Source organism: Pundamilia nyererei, unplaced genomic scaffold (genome assembly GCF_000239375.1).
Source record: "Pundamilia nyererei isolate P.nyererei 1_Seehausen unplaced genomic scaffold, PunNye1.0 scaffold00150, whole genome shotgun sequence".
Classification (NCBI taxonomy): domain Eukaryota; kingdom Metazoa; phylum Chordata; class Actinopteri; order Cichliformes; family Cichlidae; genus Pundamilia; species Pundamilia nyererei.
This window is the reverse complement of record NW_005187551.1, coordinates 379,212-396,229: the sequence shown is the minus strand read 5'-3', so window position 1 is coordinate 396,229 and position 17,018 is coordinate 379,212. Positions and strand designations below refer to the sequence as shown.

The following is a 17,018-nucleotide window of genomic DNA, read 5'->3' as shown; positions in this document are numbered from 1 at the left end:
AAGCGGCAGGAGTTATGCGCCAAAAATAAACAGACAAATGCACATTTTTAGTATTAATGCAGTTTGTCATCCACAGCCTACTTTAGCCATCTCCTTCACAGGATGAAAGCTGAAATACCTCATTATGCTAATGACCAAAAGCAACCCACCTGTCTCAGGTACAGTTTGAGTACATTGCTAATGTCGTGGGGAGAAAGATCGGAAAGCTCCACCAGATCCTTGCCGTTCTCAAAGGCCTGGCACAGCTTCTCTACTCGAGACTTTGCACCATTCACACGGTAGATCCCCTTCAGAGCACACAAAATGCAATCAGCGCATGAAAATTACACACAAGTTTTTGGAATCAATATGAAGAAACTGGGCAAACATATGAGCAGAATACTAACGAGATCAGCCAAAGAAAAAAATGGGAGAACACTTCATTCTTATTTAAAAAGGGTTTTGGTCTTGTTTGATAAAACGTAACGGAAGCAGAAACCAATAATTATCAAATAATTTAAAAAGCATAACAAATATCGAAGGTGAAGTGGAGGACTCGTTTTTCTAATTTCACTTTCACTCTGTAAAAGACTGAACAAATAGCTTTGAAGGAAGTCTCTCAAATACTTTTATCACATACAGTGTGTTAGCAGTGCCAATAAAGATCCAGAGAAGCCAGAGAAATCTTTGTACACACAGGACAAGGCTGAAAACCAACACAGAGTGCCCATGACCTTTGGGCATTCAGGCTGCACAGCATTAAGAACAACTGATGGAAATCACTATGAAAAACCAAAAGCTTTCATCACTGAATCCACAAAAACTTTTTTTTTGCCAACATAGTTTTAGAAAAACATATTTTTGCTTATGTCGCTAATACACTCATTTTTTACATATTAGATAAATTCCCTCAACACATTGTGATTAGTCCTGACAGCAATGACAGCCTTTCACAGCGCAGCCACTTTTATGGTCACAGTATTGGATGCTTTAAAAGTGAACTTTAATGCCAGTGCCAGCAGATCTACGCTACAGTTTTGGGTTCTTGTTTCATGAAAATTAATGATCAATTTATTTGTAACCAAACCACTAAAACACCTATTATAAGTACCTTGATGCTGAGGGCTCTATTCTCAATTTCCGACGTGCACTTCCGTATGATGAATGGGATGCCATCCTGGCTGTTCTTAGCCGACTGTGTGAAGTCAATGCCAAATAGGTGAAGCCTTCCCTGGAGCTTCTTGTGGCCACACTGGATAGCCAGGGTTTCTAGACACTTTTTATGGCACGCCAAGGAGCACTGCAAACACAGTGACACATACCTCAGTTATAACAGGGACAGAGTAAAACATTTCTAAGAAAATCCAGAACAGTTTTAACTGTATGTCAACAAAAACAGTGGAAAAACTGACGAAAAAGCACACGTCCTCACAACGTAGCTATTTTTGTTAATTTGCCCAAAAACCAAGTCCAAGGAGCAAATGAGGAAAGCTTCACATCTAGTGACCCTCTGAACCACTCACACTGAATCATTCCAAGACTCTGCAGTCAGCTGCATTCCTATGTCAGTTTCTTCTCAATATGTCTATTGCGTTGCATAACCTCTTTTAAAAGCGTTTCTCCAACCAAGAGCCGCTCTTATTGTCTTCTTCAGTGTATCTAATACATATGGACAGAAACTTGATCTAAAATCAACAGTGGACAGAGGGTGCACAGGGACGATGGAAAGGACTCCTCAGAAGACGAACAAAAGGTCCTCAGTTTCTAGTGCCCATTCCCCCAACTGAGACCAGTTAGTGAATTTGGTCACAGAGGAGAGCTTGCGGCCAGTTTCAACTTTTCCCTTTATTTCCTCATCCAAACATGCTGATGAGGGGAGAGGTGGCTTTTCTCTTTTGTTTCTGCTTGATTTTTTTGCTGGCCACGAGTGATAAAGAAGCTGTTGTGAGCCTCTGGCAATCTTTATCGTGAATTTGTAATACGCTGAATGCTGTGGGCCGCAAACAGAAAGGAATAATACAAATAATAAAAGAAAGGAATCCAAGGTTACCTCCTCACACTCCGCTCCATGAAACACCACCAGGCTGTCACACTCACGACACTTGGAAGGTGCTCGAAGCTTTCTAAGCTTGTGGGTTTGGGCCGCCTTAGACATCTGAGTGTTTCTAAAGGGTCCTGGAGAGCTCGCCGTTTCGATTACCATTTCATTTAAACCTGCAGTGGCAAAGGAGCATTGTTACAAATGTAAATATGTGGCCTATAAGTGTAAGGAACACATAAGAGTACCTTAAAAAAAAAGGAAAAAATAAACACAAAACCCTTATACGAATACAACTGACTTACCATTATCAGACGGCGAGGGAGGCTCTCTCTCATCCAAGTCATCAGCAGACGACATGGTACCAGTGGAGGGGGTTCTGGGTAATCTCCTCTTGAAGTCTCCTGAACAGTAAGGTAGGACACACCAAAAAGTCCACATCTTTACAGTCACGTCAGGACACTGTTTTCCCCCCTGTCTCCTATGCTCTACATCTCAGCGGTAAAACTGAGAAGCAATACGGCGATTTGACGAATTTAAAGTAGCAAATGAAAAGGCGGGCTTAACATATTGTTGGTAACTGAAACCAGCATGTTATTGTTGGTGGTGGATTAACACCTGGATTGGCTGATGAGTAAGGGGGTTGAATACTGATCAGAGCCTTTTCAGAATGTTTTTGATCTTCTGATGAGCTCAATAACAGGTTAATCAGAGATAAGTGCTGCCATTGTTCACACTCTGGGGGCTGGGAGAGCTTTGTGGCAACTAGTCATGTCTTACACACAGGTTTGGTAAAATCAATTTAACAGGAAATTGTTTGATGTTCTCCAAGGTTACTACAAACCTGGTGGTATTACCTAAATTTGTCACTGTAACATATAAAATGGACATAGTGCTATTTAAAGTTTTCAATGTAAAGTCCATGACAGGAACACATAAAATAACAATTATAGCTACGTTCTTCTTTGCAAATGGCTTTTTGCATTCTGATTATAGTCGAACCGAAAGCTCAGAGCACTGCATTTTAAGAAAGTGCGTGCAAATGGGCAAAACAAACCAACACGGGAAAACATCTTAGCAAAAAAAAAGAACAAAAACGTAGGCCCAGTGCAAAAGTATGGAAAACAAAAGAACAGAAGGGTGGTGCATATACAGAAAAACACCATTACAAAAAAAAGCCCCTGCAACAAAAACCAAACAAAAAACAAGAACTACAACAACAAACTACAGGACGCAAAACACACATGTTGTTGCACAGCAATCAGGGAGCACAGGGAAACCGTTGCAACATTCTTATGTGTGTGCGTACGTTGCAGAGTGCAACAAAGAGGCATGACTGCCTCTTTACTCTGTGATTACACACCAACAAACCTGGGTGAACATCAAGTTCGCTTGGGGAAAAAAAAAGATGCGTGCTGCCCTGAGGTGCTCTCAAGACAGTCAGTCCAGAAAAATGTGCCATCACTGGCTATGGGTGGTGCTTTTAACCGTGATGAAAGACTGACACAAATGAGTTTGATGTTGTGCAACTGTGGAGGGAAAACCCAGCGTGCTGCCTTTATTATCGGGACAAAAAAACATACCGACAGGAAGTGAATGTGATTTTCTTTCTTTCTTTTTTGATAGCTCAAGTGTGACGGCATGCAGAGATTTACCCAGCAGATAGACACAGCATTCGTACTCGTTAGCTAAATAGCTATTGAGTGCGGTGTCGCATTAAATCAGTTCTGCTAGTGATCATTTTAGGGGGACTTCACAATCTTCACAATCCTACCTGGGCTTGCAGTCGGCGAGTCCATGGACCGGGACTCACTGCTCCCTCCAGCACTTTCCGAATCACTGCACATCCCTCCACCCTGATTGGCCGAGGTCCAGGGACGAAATGGCGCCTGAATTTTAAGTGCTTGTTCAAAAACACAGCATTAAAAGATAAGAAGTCCCATGTTAGCTGCATGCTATAAAACTGATCATAAAGTCAGTTGAAGAACATGTTTCCAATTATGTTACAAACACTTAAAGGCGGGCCTAAAGGTAATGAGGCCAACACCTGCACACATTACCAAAAACAAAACAAACCACAGGGAAGTTGGCTCCAGTTTAAATCTTCAACCTGGTTACCCGAACTTCATATTGCAAAATGTTTACTTGCTAGGCATTGAGCAAACTGCTGTGTACCTCCCTCAGCAACAATGTAGTGGAGTGCAAAACTATCTCTAGTGCTAGTTTCCGTCTTTGTTGTGCAGGTATTTACTCAGTGAGATTAGTAAGCTGTGTAAAAGTTTTTGTACTTTCTCTCAGGATGTCATGATTTGACCCCGTTTCTGTTGATTGCATTTATAGAAGAAATCCTAAACGTGTACCTTGGATGTCACCGCTACCGTTGGAGCGTCTTTCAGCAATCTTGGGGTGTTGGGCACTGATGGGGCTGTCCACATCATCTCCAACAAGGAGGTCAGAGGTCACAGATGCCTGTGACAGGTTACTGTGGGAGGAGTGGCTGCCACTTAGTGAGCGCTTATTGAAAGGCATCCTAGGGTGGAAAAAGACATCAATTTGTATTATTTACTTAAAAATCACAATGCCATATCCTAGTTATTTAAAACTGTTATATGTACAGTTGTTTACATTGATCTAATTAATAATATGGAGATCAAAGTATCCCCCCATCAGGGACTATTACACCCCAACATTATTTATCCCCAGAATAGGGAAAGTTCACAAAGAGCAAAGCTTTCAGCCTCCTGGCTGCCAAATTATGCTGTTAGTCCCCATACAAAGTATGAATATCTAATACCTACAATATTATATTTGAGGATTCCTGTCTAGCAGTAAGACCACTGACTTCTTCAAGACAATTTTAAGCTCAGTCAACATCCACATTTCCTCCTCTGCTGATGGAACAAATTTCCACTTACAACTGTAAATCTGATCAGTTTTGATACGATCCACGAATGATCAGCCAATCAAAGACGGCAGATAATTAGAGCATAATGACAACTAACTGACACAGATAAGCTCGGGAATGGCAAAAGCTACATGTGATGCCATCCATTGTTAGGCTAAGTATCCAGCTGCATCTAACAATATACAATAAGTAGGTCACGGGTCTATATTTAACCTTTTGGTGGCCGCTGCACTGGGTGCATGTGAGAGCATATGAGTGCTGGTGTGTGGGCCTAAGTTTCATTTCCTCTTTCCCAAGCTGAATTCTTTTGATCAGAGGGATCAGAGGTGGGTGTGGTGGAGGCAGGAGAGTGGGGGTCGTGGAGGGAGAAAACTAAGTGAGAACAAAGCACACTGTTATTTCCATCTGTCTGGTATTTGTGTGTGTGTGACCCAAAACCCGCGTCAACAAAACTCTCTCAAAAGGGAAACCGTCTATTTTTAACCATAGCCTTCAAAAGAAGTCGATACTACATTTGCCTAATTATGAAGTGACCAATGTGTGTGTCATCTTGGTCAATCAGACTTTGTGTGTACATGAGTTTAATGGTGCTGAAAATCTTCAAAGAGCTATGTTTCCCCTTGTGTGAGTAATGTGCAGCAGTGACCCCTAGAGAATTAGGCCAGCCATAGATGACTGACAAATGTAGAGACAGTGGCACAGCTCAAAATAAGAAATAAGAAAAAGTGGGGCTACATTTGGTAAATAAACTAATTCATCTTTTAATTTTGTTGTTTTCTTGCTGTGGCTTCTTACAGTGGGCTAGCCTCCACCCCAAAACTAATGCTAGGGGAAACCCTGACGGGGTTTAGTAAACTGATGGTAAGCCCACTGGCCCAGCTCCTTTCTCCCGTGACCACAGTAATTTCCGCAGGAAGCCCCGGCCAGCGCGATGTCACAACTGTTTCAGATTTTCCAAAGCAAGCTCTCTGACTCTGGAACCGCTAAAGTATGTGCAGTCTCAGACAGTAATAGCTACAGTACTATATTTACTTAAATTTACAGTTCCAACAGTGAAGCTTTGAGGTGTTGAAGTAATTGTTTGTCAACACAAAATGTAGAGACAAAAGCATTCAATTCAAATCACATAGCTCCAGGAAAACATGGTTAATATAAACAGAATTGGTTCCAGCACAGAACCCTGCAGAACTCCATTGCATGCATCCCACTAAAAATACGACATACCTTCTAAACGATGCTGAAATTAAAATCTTCAAATAAATAAATCCACCCCCCCAATAACAAGTAAAAACCTTTAGGAAGGTAAACTAAGATAAGGTAATTTGATTACCTTAAAAACACATCACATTTCAATTGAATTCAAATGTTCAAATAGCTAAACTACATTTAAACACCTGTTTAAAATGACAAGCTCTGACCACATTCAGACAGCAAATAAGAGGAAGGGACATCGCACCCTGTGTTTTGTGTGACAGGTGAATCCAACGAGTGACACTCAAGTCGAGGCGCATCCGTAGGTAAACTCCTGACAAAGTCGATGTAACGCTGGCCAGGCTCGTACAGCTTGGCATTTTCACACAGAGTCTGGTGGTTGACAGGTAGAGACACAACCTGGGCCTGCTGAAGCTGGAACCAGTTGACGGTCACCTGAAACAGGGACACATTCCAGTGAATGATGATTCAGCAACTTTGAGCCAGTGTTAACTTATCGGTGGAGGTGTGCATTATTTCTACCACTCAGCCTGGTTTCAGTTTAAATGAACGTGTCTTTAAAGACTTAACGTATTTCAACTTACGGCCTTGAGGGTGAGGTCACACTGGGAGACCATCTCTCGGATCTGAGTGATAATCTCATTTTTGGTGTTGACCAGCTCGACTCTCTTCACCCCGACATCAACCTGACAAGCTTTGCAGTGATCTTTGGCCTCCTCGGCCTGCCAACAGAAAGAATATAAATCACTGAAATTTTCAATTAAAGTGATGGATTCAAATCTGGGGGAAAAAATAGGAAATAAGAACTTTAATGACTAAAAGCTGATCTTCATGTTGCAAATAGAGACTAATCACTTGTTCTCGAATGGCAACTGAAGGCTTTATAATCACAGGAAACAAATTCACTGATATCTAAAATGGATAGATTGGACTATTAGAGGTGATGCTCTACCTTCTGCAGCGCCTCCTCCTCCAGCCTACGCCTTTTTTCTAGCTGCTTTGCCGCTGCCGCTCCCCCTCCCCCTCCAGTCTGCTCCTCCTCCAGCCGACTAGTCGACACCTTGGCCTTCTCGTATTCATCCTGTCGCTGGGTCTGCAGGAGCCGGGCCTTCCTCAGAGCCGTGTCTGCTTCGTGCTGCAGATGTACACGTATTAGTTTGAGTCACACACAGATTCATGCTGTGCACAACGTGAATGCAACCACAGAAAAAGATGGCTTTCAAGTTTTTGATAACATGCAATAATTGCTATAAAGATACAATTCACAAACAGATTTGCAGAGATAATTCATGTTCAGTAACATTTCTATTATGGTGTCCAACTACAGAGTTTAGGACTTTGACTATTTCTTAGACTTAGTCACTGGATTAGTGTCTCTCAATCCGTCATACGTGCAACAGAGCACTTGTCTTGGCAGGTTAAAAACAAACTATTTGTCTGGATTTGTATATCGGGCTGAATCACTTCAAGAGCATTCTTGGGCTGAGACCCCAGGTCAATGAAGCTTTTGATCCAGTGTGCATTTGTGTGTGGTCCTCTTAAAAGTGCAACCTCCGTGACTGTCGACTCACCATTTTCTTTTGCTCTCTCTGCCACTGCTCCTTGACCTCTTTTCGCAGTTTGTCCAGCTCATTTTTTCTGGCCAGGAGAGGCTGGAAAGAAACACAGAAAATCCACACCACACCCACAAAAGCAGTAAGACCACTTGTTTCCATCATACAACCCAAGATAAAGTTAGATTTCATGAATGCAGCAGTTACCTGCATGAATTTGTTGCTTTGGAGTATTGCTGCAGTTTGAAGAATCAGCTGGCTATACTCGATGTCATTTTTGAAAGCTGTCATGTAGATCTCACGGAAAGGCATGAATTCCTTGAACGAGGCAGAAGAGGTTTAAATCTCAGTCCCTAACATGTGTGAGATGCACACGATGCCGATGTAAGTCAAGTTAACTGCAGCGTCAACTTACCTGTTGACTAGCAAGCGTCTTAGCAGTCTCAGCCATCTTGGCGTAACTTTTTGCACACTCGATATCTGCAAAAAGACAACAAGATTCAAACAGGTTCAAATAGATTAAACAAACATTACAACACAACGTCCTTTCTGCTGGTTCAAAAATGTATATTTTATTTAAGTATCTTTCATTTTCAATTAATAATTGGATCTCAAACAAATGTTTTAAGTCATTAATGCTTTCCAAATCAACTGCACATTGTCCTTAATTCTGATAAAAGATAAATCAGTGTGTTTAAGAAAAGGAGCTGATAATATGGACTGCACAGCTTGACTGAGCGTTCTGTGTCACAGGATAAGTGAAACCATTCATTAACCAATCTATCAAACAAAAGTTTGCACACTACAAACTCAACCTTGAGCATGAACAAGACTTCATTGTTTTACGTCCAGCTCAGGTGATCAACATGGTTTCCCTGGGAACTAGCCTTTAATGGATCACTACACTGTCCACTCACTAAAATGATGTGTTTAGCTAGAAACTGTACAGCAGTTATCATTGACATTTCCCAGTGATCTTGTAATGGAGCTACTTTTAGGATCAAGTGGACAAATTAACTACTAAGATGGCTGAGACTCCATTAGCGTAGCTTTGCATGATTCAAGTTCATATTCATTAATGCCCCTTTTGAAGCCCCTCGGCTCATCTACTGTCCAAAACAAGACGTTTTAGTTCCCATCGTCATAAAAAGCTAATGAAAGGATCTCGTATGGCAACTAAAGAGTCAAGCACATGACTGTGGTCCATGACACCAACTCATGACATCATTTTGGATTCTTTTGAGCTACTTGGGCGTTAGTTAGTGACTTACTACTTAGTTGCTGCCTCCCAACAGTACTTCAGAATTGGTCTTATGAATCCACCGATGTCATAACTCACCCATATTGAGACGCTTCTCCACCCATGCCAGCAGCTCTTTGGTATACTTGGACCACGCCTTGGCGTAGGCCAGTGCTGACTCCACTCCGCTGTCCTGCCTCTGCAGTGTCCTGTCCACCTCTTCGGCCCGAACCGGTGGAGAAGACTCTTTGATGAGCACACAAAAAAAAAATAAAAATAAAAATAAATCACATGAGGAAGCGTGTGCAACATGATCCCCACTAACCAACCAACACACATCGAACATGGCTCGATGGAGTAGGTGCATGTTTAGCAACATCTATGACTGTGAGTCAGCAGGAAAAAGCCCATGCTGACCTTGAGTTAGCAAGATGTGGGCTAATGCGGCTAAGATGTGGGAGCGGGGACAGCTCAGTAGGTAGGGTGTTTGGCCCCATGATCGGAAGGTGGGGGTTCGAATCCAACGAATGGCTACCCTGAGGTACCCCTGAGCAAGGTACCGTCTCTACACACTGAAAAAGCCCATGCCCATCGGTTAAATGCAGAGAAGAATTTCCCCACAGGGATCAATAAAGTATACAATATTAATGCCATTTGAAGGGAAGCAATGATGACAGGAGAATGACCACATGCATTAATACCAGAATAAGGTGACTGGACATAACTGCAAATAACCCCACAGACATGCCAGGGAGAGGACAAAAAACAGAGTCAATCTCTCCCCACTCCTGAAACTTCCACACTGGAGAACAGTACAGTACAGTAGCTGTGTGTCAGTGATCTGCCTTACCTGGCGGATCATCTTTCTCAAGACCGGATCCTCCAGATTCCACAGAGAGGTTCTCAAAAGACTGGAAAACAAACCAAAAAAGTATTTTTGAATAAATAAATATGAGACATAGGGGAGGTGCACGAAGGGTGAACTTCCTTGTCAAAGCAGAATACGCTCGGCTAAAAGGCTTATCAGAAACTTGGCTTCCTCCTTACATCAGTTACAAAACCTGCAGTGGGAAAACAACAAAGCATGACATCAATTCATCATTTGAAGAGGCCATTTCAGAATCATGCTGCAACCTGCAGGTATGTTGCTTCACCCCTGATCTCCGCTGGGCAACTTTTCATATCTTATTTTTGACAATTCAGGGCCAGAAGCCAAAATCGTACACTTAACAGGAGAGTCCATGAACTGATGATGAATGTATGTTTAATAATGGAGCCCATATTCTAAGGTACGAGTTTCATTTTAAATCTTAAATGCAGTTCTGGAGGATGTTTATCAGGAAGTTAAAGCCTCACTTTTAAATATTGCACTTCTCTTACCCTGCTTCTCTTAGTCAGGGGGAGCCCCAACACTGATCCATTCTCTACATCTCCCATAAGGAAGTCAGACACTCTGAAGAAAAACAAAACAAAATAAAAGAAAGGTTCAGTAAAGAATGAAAAGCACAAAAGGAAATACACACAAAAACCCGACTTAAATTATGTTCGGGGGGTTTATTTAGCATAAACAGAGTTTTTATCTGCAATCACAAAAAAGAACTGCTTTTACTTTTCCTTAGCTCTTATTCTCTCTTTTTACACAAGATGAATAAATATCGGCTGGCCTCCATTAGCTGCGTGCATATGCAAACTAACTGAACGCAGTAACAAACATCATCGAGCGAAATGAGCCGTGGAAGGAGCAATCAGAGTAATGACATCATACTCACACATTGCCAAAGGTGAATGCCAATGTGTCGATTGCGGCGTAGATCTCTCCGAAATGCTTATGTTTGTTGTCTTCGTTCACCTCCTTAAAGTTCACTCCTGTCAAATTATGGTGAAGTAAGACTGAGTCAACTTTGTGTAACAACCCCAAATCCTGCATACTGAAGACATCCTGTGTTTAAGGCAACAATCACAAGATATGATTCATCATCCTGTGCATGATGTTAACAACAGAGTGAATGAAAATCTCTTCTGACTCAGACTGTACTCCTCAAAAGCTCTGAGAGCTAGAGGACTGTTTGTGTGTAGACCTTTTAGAATTGAGCAATCCCTCAGAGGCATCCAAAAACAACTTTATGTTAAATCAGTGAAGATAAGCAAAGACCGTGAGTGTGTATATTTGGCTGTAATCTGCTCTTGCAGTAGTTTCCTGCTGAAAATCTAAACACAGTGATGACTGAGGACAGAATGGAGGAAAAACACCAGTGTAAATACGGCTGTAATCAGTCTTCACAATAAACTTCCTGGCCGGACTGAGCAGAGGGAAAATAAACCAGGAGAGAGATGCTCAGAAATGAGACCCAGCAATAAATCAGTGATGTCACTGGTCATTCAGTCTTTCCTTTCCAATAGAACAATGGAGATTTCTAGAGTTCAATGACTTTCAGACATTTTAAATAGAAAACTAACAGAGTTCACTTGTTTTTTATTAGCTAAGCTCAAAACCTACTTCAATGTCTTGACTTTTGAACATTAATCCTAAGCTGGGACAACTTCAGAATTTCCTGAACTTTAATAACTTCTCAAATCCTGAAACAAAACTAGCCTAAACGTCATCCACACCTAGAGTCCTAGATCTTCCACCTGGTCTCTTAGTATCTGCTTCACATAATGCAAACCACCTACAAACGCCTACTATAGACCTTCCCAGTCTTCTAAACTGCTATTACATATTGCCTCGTACCTCAAAATGTTTTCAGAAGGTGTTGCTAAAGAAGCACACAAGTGAACCAGCAATTACCTACCTCAAAACAGGTTTCTGTCCCGCTTTGTCCTAAACAGATATAAGCCCTGTTGATCATGGAAATCAACACCTACTTAAGACTCCTTGGAGAAGCCTTAAACATGACACCAAAATACTTGCAAATCTTTAGCTGGTCCAGGAAAAGGATTCCTTTGACCAACACAAGGAAAGACTGACCACTGAAAATAAATAAAATAAATCCAATGAGGGGGAAAGAAAAAGTCTTCAAATTAAATTTAAAAACTGATTTTAACGGGGTGTCTCCAAGCCACCCCCAGCAGTTACCACCATTCAAATCATACAGCTCTGCTTTCGCATCTCCTCTCCCGCACAGCCCCTACCCCCCAACAGGACATCCTGAGGCTTGCTGGAATACAATGCCAGTACTCGCTCAGGCCCCAACCAGTGGTCCAAATGTGGAAGTTACATCATCAGAGAAAAATGGTATTGTTTCACTCGAAAAGCACAACACTCTCGAAACACTCATCAGTAGCAGAGTCCTGTGCTGCAATTAAGGGATCGGAAGCTCCAACAGAGAGTAATTGAAGACGTACTGAGGTATGCCAAGGAAACAGAGTATCACAGGGTGGGAGGTTCAATTTTCCACCAAAACAACTCTTTGACGTAGGGTCAGGGTGCACTTCAAGTAGAAATCCAAAACAAATTGCTAGTTTTGCCTCATATGTACGTTATTGTGTAAAATATCAGGCTTGGTGGCTCAAAAACAATGGAGCAAAGCTGATAACACACTGGCACCGTCTACATCTCTCTTTTTTGGGGGGGTGGGGTATCAAGAAGTGGACAGGTCTGGCCACCTAGTGGTAGAAAGATGTTACAGCACTTCATATAGTTATGGAAAGAACAAGTAATTACTGTGTTATAATATCTACTATTCACTATAGGAACTTCCTCTGAAATACAAATAATAATACCATTACTCAGAACTATTTAAAAAAAAGTTTGTCTAACAGCTGAAGACTTTCAATCTATATACTTGTGAATCCTCCTAATGATTAATGCAATATAATCACGAGCATTAATAACAATGTTTTTACAGAATGACTATTAAGCTCTCAAATCCAAGCCTTCCTCATTGACAAAGTTGTGCTTTTTTGTCTCGCTTGTGCAAAGACATGTTCCAGTGCCACATAAACACTCAAGTTACTGCATGAAAGACAGGACTTGCAAGAGCTTATTTTTTGTGGCACATATATGCACACGCCCAAATGTGTATGGACTCATTCCAAGTATTTCAGCTAAAGGTGAAGCCCATTCACATTCACATGCACATGCAGAGCCTCCTCAGGCCTCTCCATCATGTCACCATTCCTTAGAAGTAAAAGCTTTTTATGCAGCCCCTCTCTGCCCCTCTTTGCAATGCAAATTGAGACGAGGTATACTCTAGGGATTCTTGTGTGGCCGCCAAGTTAAGAACTGACCTGCATGCCAGATCATAATCTTAAAGAATGAGCGACTGAAAAGGATTCCTCTGTGCAGTTCCCACTGGACTGGCAGACAAAGCACAAAGGACACCCGCTTCTCCCTGGATCTTCAAGTATCAGGTACCCGACTCCCAAATATTATTTTCTTAGTCTCTATATGGGGTTTGAAACACACGTTGCTGCATTCAAAGTGCTCGAGTGACTTCTGAAGAACTGTGTCACCTTGAAGCTAAAAGACAACTCCAGAGAAACAGTCTCTGGGAAGTTCTTTAAACCAGGATTGGGAAGACTGTATGAGAGACAGGACGTGGTAATAGTGAATGCCCAGCAGAGAAGACTATCAAGGGAGAAGGGAGGATTAGATAAGCAGAGACAGAAAACAGACTAAAGGAAGAGTGGAGGAGTATCTGGCATGTTTTACAGGAAAGCCGAAAGTTATGAGGGTGAGCATTTAGGGGGAGCTGGTCATCTTTGCTCACCTTTGACCGTGGCGATGACGGTTCCAGCTGTACTGAGGATATCCACTGAGTTGAGGCTCTGGTGTTTGCTGATAATGGCCTTCAGGACTCGTAGCAGCTCACCGAGACGTTCGTGGACCGCGTGGTGAAGACAGTCTTGGTGCTCTGGAGATTGTCAAGACAGTTAAATAATGCTTATTGCACACATTTTCCACCCAGTCAGAAAGATATGCTCACATTTAGTCCAGACTGATGAGAAAAGGAATCCCTTAGCCGTGTTAGTATGCCACATTTTTGAAACATTTAGTAGGAAAATTTTCAATTTGAAACTATATATAGCTTTGGTATTGTACTTAAGGTTAATTTATTCCCTTCTTAAACAAATCCCTTAATAAATCAGTAATAATCTCTTTTAAAGCTGGAGAACTCAGATTCGAGATTTATAGAAATATATGGAACGAATTTGAGAAAGGCCAATTATATTGAACATTTTGGCAATAACTAACATGCGATATATGAAATCAACCATTTCAAATGACAGAACTGAGATATTATACAGCCAGTGGATTATCCATTAGCCTTGTTAACCTTTCACCAGTAAGAAAAGAGATCATTGGCAGTGTTGCTCCGTCTCAATGATGACAGGTCATATGCTATATGATACTGTAGAAGCTGGAAAATTAAACGTTTCCAAGGTACCACTTTATGCTATGAACTGTGTCTGCAGGCCCACTGTGTTTCCAAACAGAAGTGTATCAAACAAAATGCTATCACGTTTTATAAACCCTGAACAGATTAGTCCTAGGACCCACCAATTTCATACTGGTGACAAGATAACTATGTGACGCCATTCCGGGTTTGAGTTCTCCTAGTAGCCTGTCCTGGCGACCGCACCATAAAGTGGAGGACGGCAGAAACGCAACACACGAACCCAACTGCTATGTGCATAAATAAACGAGACCTACTATGGTCTTTTAGCAATCATCAGCCATCCAGCGAGTGAACCAAAGAAAACACGGCATCTCAGGTATGTGGTTCTCTGTACTGCACGTGACTTTACAAACAGTGAGTCACAGCCATTAACAAGGGGACAAAATGCACTCTGTTATCATCTAACCTTGAAAACGTGCTCTCGGCTTAGTCAGAGTGAGATCATGAACAGCGCAATGCATTAACTAAGGTAGGTAAGGCTGAGGTATTTTTTGCTACTTACTGGTAACATACAGTGGAGTGTGACCAGACTGCTGACACAACATGCATGGGTGGCTTTCTTAGAAATAACCAGTACAAGAGGGTAGGCACGTCTCCCTCTGTTCCCTCACTCATGCAAACACAATATACACGCATACTCACATAATTACACTTGTGATCTAGATATGCTGAGTCCTAAACTATAATCACACTAAATACACAGGAGGCTGTTTGGGAGGTTGTTTTGATTTCATGTTTTAAATGTCATATGACTTCACTTTAATAGTTGTTTCCAGGTCACATATCTTTGCAGCCAAATACAGGTTAAACGAAAACACACAAACAAACATATACACACACACACACACACACACACACACACAAAAGACACAGTCGGTCAAAGCCGCATTTTGTGCTGACGATCACCCCTGGATTACCCTTCATGGAAATGGGGATCAGGAAGACTTTAGCTGTCTCCCGTTTTTTCTTTTATTCGTTAGCTCTCTCTTTTGGAGTGGGACAAATAGTTCCGCCAGTGGGGCTAATAATGCTAGGTCTTTGTGGCCACCGTGACAATACTAGCTGAGGCCTGAAATGTAAATCCAGCCGACTGACCAGTCTGTGACAACTTCACAGTGATCAACAGTTCAGGTAAAACTTTTTGAACAGAACAGCTCTGACATGCAAAATGTTTATATATTCTGCTGCTTTACTGGGAACTTTATGTCCAGCCGACTAGACTGTTGAGAAATATCATCATAAAGACAACAAGCGGCAACTCAAACCAATTAACCAGCAAAAGATTGCCTAAAATGTGTGGAAATAACTAAATAAGCAACTCATTACCAAAAACTATTTCATGAGGGGACAAGCTCAATCACAAGACTGTTTCACTACCACAGAGAGATGGTCGTCCATGCCAACATGCTTGCTCCTTCTATTTTGCCAAAAGCTTCTCCACAGGACCTGGAATCCCATCTTTATCCATAGCAACCATCTTCATCAATCATCAGATGCCATGTGCAGCTCCTTCCAGTGCCGAAGACCTGGTGGGTTTTGAGGGCATAAGCCTCTAGTCTTTTTGTTTCAGCTGCCCAGCTCCACACGAGGCAGCAAAAGGAGCCAGTGATGAACTTCTGGCACAACCAGACATCATAATAAGACTCAGTTCTGCTGTACAAAACTTGACAAACGTTGTTTTGTAATGGTCCAGCAACTACTCTGTTATTTTTACTGTTACTTTTAGTATTTTTGAATGTAGATTTTTGCTATTTTTATCCCTGGTGCTAGGGTTTTCCCACAACCTGTTTCTGTCACTATCTTATATGATAAGGGTCAACGTTTACAACAAGCTGCTTCAACCCTTGAGCCCTTAATGGGTCCTGGTCAGTTTAGATCCCATTTATGGACATTATCCTTTGAAAGACAACATACACACAATGGACTAAATCATCCCTACAGAGGCAAGATACCCTATTCATCTACCAAGTAACTGGATACCGAATCCTGAAAGCATCAAGCTTGGGGAGACTAAAGGTTTATTAAGGACAAGCCTAAAATCATGAATGCCCACAAGACAGAGGGTCTTCCTTTGCAAAGCTCCATGGGCTTCAATTGTCAATGGCAGCTGTGTGGCCTATTGGAAAAACCTAAATAGAGGCTAATTAGCAAGACATTATGGGTGCATCCACCAGCCCAGCATGACACAGGATAATGTACAGAGACTGATTATTTAACCCCTAAACTGCCTTTCTGGCTGGAACACAAAGAAAGGACTGGTTCCCACTGCAGAGTGCCTTTAAAAAAAACATAATGGCAGAGGTATTGACAGTGCAGCGATGGAAGACGTTTCAATTTGCAAATAGTTGAAGGATTTCTGAACACTGGTAAAAAAAATAAACACGCCTCTGGGAAGATCATTCTGTTTTCCCCTGGGAAATCTAAGGACTCTGGAGTGAGGACTTGTTTGAGTACCAAAAACTCCCCATTGTCCCTGGGGCAAATGGCAAACAAGTGGGACTGGTCACCTCATGGGCCTGCTACATGAAGCATTTATGGAACATAAATCACAACAAAGGCTTTCCACAGGAAAGAAGGAGAGGAGTTTGTGCTTATCTTTGTCCAAGTGTGACAGTTAGCAGAGGAAAGATTGTAAGGAGTAGTAGGGGAGGAGTTTTAGTTTGATGGGAGCCAGAAAAAAAAGTGTGTG

The 17,018-nt window shown here is 41.8% G+C and overlaps 1 protein-coding gene across 2 annotated transcripts in view; it reads right to left on the bottom strand.

The window, feature by feature from the left end:
• arhgap29a (Rho GTPase activating protein 29a) overlaps nucleotides 1-17,018 on the bottom strand; it is a 30,484-nt gene that overhangs the window by 2,842 nt on the left and 10,624 nt on the right. Inside the window, exons 3-19 of one of the 2 annotated variants that reach the window (XM_005744874.1) lie at nucleotides 13,640-13,783; nucleotides 10,697-10,793; nucleotides 10,308-10,380; nucleotides 9,778-9,838; nucleotides 9,027-9,173; nucleotides 8,103-8,167; nucleotides 7,895-8,005; nucleotides 7,706-7,786; nucleotides 7,087-7,269; nucleotides 6,719-6,856; nucleotides 6,379-6,569; nucleotides 4,378-4,547; nucleotides 3,792-3,920; nucleotides 2,323-2,421; nucleotides 2,030-2,193; nucleotides 1,091-1,279; nucleotides 150-287 (exon numbers count right to left, since the gene is read on the bottom strand). In XM_005744874.1, coding sequence (XP_005744931.1) covers nucleotides 150-287; nucleotides 1,091-1,279; nucleotides 2,030-2,193; nucleotides 2,323-2,421; nucleotides 3,792-3,920; nucleotides 4,378-4,547; nucleotides 6,379-6,569; nucleotides 6,719-6,856; nucleotides 7,087-7,269; nucleotides 7,706-7,786; nucleotides 7,895-8,005; nucleotides 8,103-8,167; nucleotides 9,027-9,173; nucleotides 9,778-9,838; nucleotides 10,308-10,380; nucleotides 10,697-10,793; nucleotides 13,640-13,783 — 2,180 coding nt within the window. Of the gene's footprint in view, nucleotides 1-149; nucleotides 288-1,090; nucleotides 1,280-2,029; nucleotides 2,194-2,322; nucleotides 2,422-3,791; nucleotides 3,921-4,377; nucleotides 4,548-6,378; nucleotides 6,570-6,718; nucleotides 6,857-7,086; nucleotides 7,270-7,705; nucleotides 7,787-7,894; nucleotides 8,006-8,102; nucleotides 8,168-9,026; nucleotides 9,174-9,777; nucleotides 9,839-10,307; nucleotides 10,381-10,696; nucleotides 10,794-11,719; nucleotides 12,061-13,639; nucleotides 13,784-17,018 lie in introns of those variants that run through there. The other variant, XM_005744875.1, reaches the window with a different exon arrangement.